We start from the raw sequence: 3,563 nt of genomic DNA, 5'->3' as shown, positions 1-3,563 counted from the left end.
GGCTTCAGGACAATGGGACAGAAGTGTCGAGACATCTTTGCCCATGGGGATGGAGGGCACGTTGGTCATGTGCTAACACAGCTCCCTTCAGGGGAGACTGGCACTTGGTGGTAAAAGTCAGGAAAGCCATCCCACTTTTATCATTCTCTTTTCTTTCTCTTTAGCATAGACAATAGATTCCAGAATTCTCGGGCTTCTCTGAGCACCTGACTACTGGAATTTGGAGGCTCCTGTGGTTAGTTTCCTATTCTCTCTCGCAAGCCCACAAGCAGTGACCAGCTTCCTGGTTGTTTTGAAACTGCACACAAAGGAGGAAACATGTGGGAGCAGAAAGAACAATGGGTTGATTTCCTAGGGGGCTCTGGCAGTGGCTGGCTGTGCAACCTCAGGCAGATGAATTGACCTCTCTGATCCTCAGTATGCTCATCGGCAAGATGGTCTCTTCTTCATAAAGCTGTTATGAAGATTCAGCTAGATAATAGACATAAAGCTGTTAATGCAGTGCTGGGTGCACAGTAAGCACTCCGTAAACATGAGCCCACCGTTACTTTGGCAGAAATGGTGTTGTCATTAGCAACTGAAACCTTGGTGGAGGTTTTCTTCTTGGTGGAGGGTCCAAGAATGAGATGGAATGGGAGTGGAGGTGAGTGAGGAAAGGATGTTCTTTCCTTCTCCTACTGGCAACCATCCCAAACTGCACATGCCCAAGGCCAGCTCTGGAAATGCCAAACAATTCTTGTCATTTATCCATCCTATGGAGACAGGGTGTCCTCCAGGCCTGCTTGGCGTTGGCTTAAAAGCATGGGCACATGTACACCCACACGCACTCACCCACACTCTTTCCCAGCACCAGGAGTTAATAAGGCCAATAGCATGGGTGTCACAGTGTGCCCTGAAGGTACCTTATAAGAAAAAGGAAGATTTTGTGTGTGTGTGCAGACTGCAAGAACAGCTAATTGCATACAGACTTACATTTTGACTTTTCTGGGTGTGACTCCACAGGGGATGTGACCCCACGTTCATCATCTGGGAGCCCAACAGCATCCTCGGCTTCTGGGCTTCAGGGGACTTAGGAATAATCCAGTGCTACTGGCTCATTTTGGGGAAGTGAAGCTCAGAGAGCCAGAAGGCCCTGTTCAACAACACACACGCAACGGCTGGGCCGGGGCCAACCTGCACGCCCCCCCCCCCAGCCCCCTCCACGTGCTGCAGTAGCGGTGTTCTCTCATCCCTCCCTGACAAAGGGACCGTCACCGCGAACTTCACGTCCAGCCTGCAGCTGTCATCCTATCAGGAGGAAAGGCGGGCAAGGAGGGACAATGGATTGTACTCAACGAACCCTTCTGAGGTTTCAAGTCTGCTTCCCAGTCACAGGGTCTTTGGAAGGAAATAATGTGACATCTCCTGTCTTTTACTCCCCTGCACCCTGATGGGTCCCCCCATGGCTGATGCCTGACTCTGGCAGAAGTCTCCTCTCTGTTATGGAGCAGACACGGTGGAGAGAAGACACAAAAGCCTTTCAGATGGCTGTGACTCTCAGGGAGAGGCAGGAAATGTGGGGTTACTGGAGAGGACTGTTTCATTTATGGGGCCTCTTATCTTTATGACAAAAGCTCAAATGGGCATCGGGAGGCAGTAAGAAAGAAACAATGCCCATAAAGATTTCGTTCTAGAGTGTGGGATCATGGGCATCCGGTGGGCAGCTGGACCCGCTGTGGGGGGTTGGGGGTAGTTCTTGTAACGCTGTGATTCTCTGTTAAGTTAGGGCCTGATGACATGGAGCTGAGAAATCCTGGTGGAGCTGCTGAGAGCAATTCCCAGACCCACCTGTGTCCTCTCCAACCCTCCCCAACTCTGCCAACCAAATGTGGGCATCCCCTGGCAGCAGCAGAAGACCCACTCCTCCACACAAGTTCTCCCTCTCCATTCCTGGGGGCAGCTCAATGGGAGACCCGAACCCCCAGGACCTTTGGTGAGGTGGGATGGGCACGAGATGGACAACATCCGGGGGAGCACAGGAGGACTTCCTGTGGGCTCTGACTTCCCCAGAGGGAAAATGTGTCACAGCCAGAAATGGAAACAAACGACCCCAAACACACAAAACCAAACCAAAGCAAGCAAGAAACAACCAGATACATAAACTGCAGAAAAAGGAGTTCCGGTTCTATTTGTTGTGCAATAACGTCAATATTTGTAATACTTTTATCAAGGTATAGAAGGAAAAATGGGAGCGTTGGAATAAGCGGAACAGAAGGTCCCCCCACCCCTGTAGCATTCAAGTAGTCTGTGCCTCTTCCCCGTTCCCAAACAGTTTAGCTATGCTGTTCCCTGGGCAGGTGTAAGTCTATCGTCCAAACACACAGTTCTTGACCCAAGACTGCCATTCTGGCTTTGGCTTGCAGGTCCAGCTGGCGTTTACTCTCCCAAGGGAGCCAGTCTGATGCAGAGCCCCTTACCCTGTTCACTGTGACAGTAAACGGGCCGCAGAGACAGAAGTCCCCAGACACTGCCTGGTCGGAGCGCTCTCAGGCGATGGAAGAGATCTCGCTGGGTTTCTGCTCTCTGCAGAAGAGAGTCCTGGGGGAGGACCAGTAGCCGGCCTGGCTGCTGCGGTGACAGCAGAAAAGCATGGACAACAGCAGGGCCAGTGCGACGATGAAGGTGAGCATCCACCAGATGATGCCCGGGTAGATGAAGGGCAGGATGAGGATGAGGAGCAGGACCAGTAGGAACAGGTGTGCCACCAGGCGCCGCGCTGCCACGCAGTTGGCACTCTCCGCGTCCTGTTCATCCTCTCCGGCTAAGCTGGGATGCCCTGCTATCAGGGTAGCAGGATTCAACAGTCCCTGAGGACAGAGCCGCACCTCCGGGCCCGGCTGGGCCAGCCGCCCCAGTACAGCCTCCTGGTCACGCAGGCTGCAGATGAGGCCCCCGGGGACGGCAGTGACCTTGCGGCACAGTGGGCAGGTGATGGACCAGGTGTCGTCCTGCACGCACAGCAGCAGCTTCAGGCAGACGGCACAGAAGGTATGCTGGCAGCCCAGCAGCTTGGGCAGCCGGGCACGGCTATAGGACTCCCGGCACACCAGGCACTCCAGGTTGCTATCCGCGGAGCCGCGATGACCCCCAGCAGGGCCCGCGGTGTCAGAGGCGGTGGCTTCTTTGGACGTAAGCTGGGGCTGCTGCAGGAGCTCAGTGCAGGCCATTCTGGGCACAGGAGCCACTGGGACGTGGCAGCTCAGGACCTGGGCATCGACAGGGAAGTGTCAGCCGGTGTCACTGGGACCTGGATGTGGCCTGACCTCGGGCTGGGCTTCTCAAGCCTCTGTTTCCTTCTCGCCGTCATCAGCCGTCTAGCACCGCTCTCCCAGGGCTGCTCAGCTTGTTTCTCGGCTCACGTTGTCCCTTCAGTTATTATTATTTCTTTCCTTGAAACCTGGGGTTAATCAGTAACTTGAGGGCCTGGAAGGGCCAAGGGGGCAGGGCCAAGGGGGCAGGGCCAGTGCGTGAATCAGGATTTTCCTGTGGCACCTGGTGCCTCATGAGTGCCCTCGGGATTATGG

At 54.5% G+C, this 3,563-nt stretch overlaps 1 protein-coding gene across 1 annotated transcript; it reads right to left on the bottom strand.

Moving 5' to 3' along the window:
• Window positions 1–2,525: 2,525 nt before the first annotated feature.
• RNF186 (ring finger protein 186) lies at window positions 2,526–3,206 on the bottom strand (the record flags this gene model as incomplete). Its single annotated transcript, XM_082865687.1, has 1 exon — window positions 2,526–3,206. One exon carries the CDS (start codon window positions 3,204–3,206, stop codon window positions 2,526–2,528), a length of 681 nt encoding a protein of 226 aa, XP_082721813.1.
• Between the last annotated feature and the right edge of the window lie 357 nt (window positions 3,207–3,563).

Source organism: Leucopleurus acutus (genome assembly GCF_964270905.1).
Source record: "Leucopleurus acutus genome assembly, chromosome: 2".
NCBI lineage: Eukaryota > Metazoa > Chordata > Mammalia > Artiodactyla > Delphinidae > Leucopleurus > Leucopleurus acutus.
Note: the sequence above shows the minus strand (reverse complement) of the source record. Positions and strands in the feature narration are given on the sequence as shown.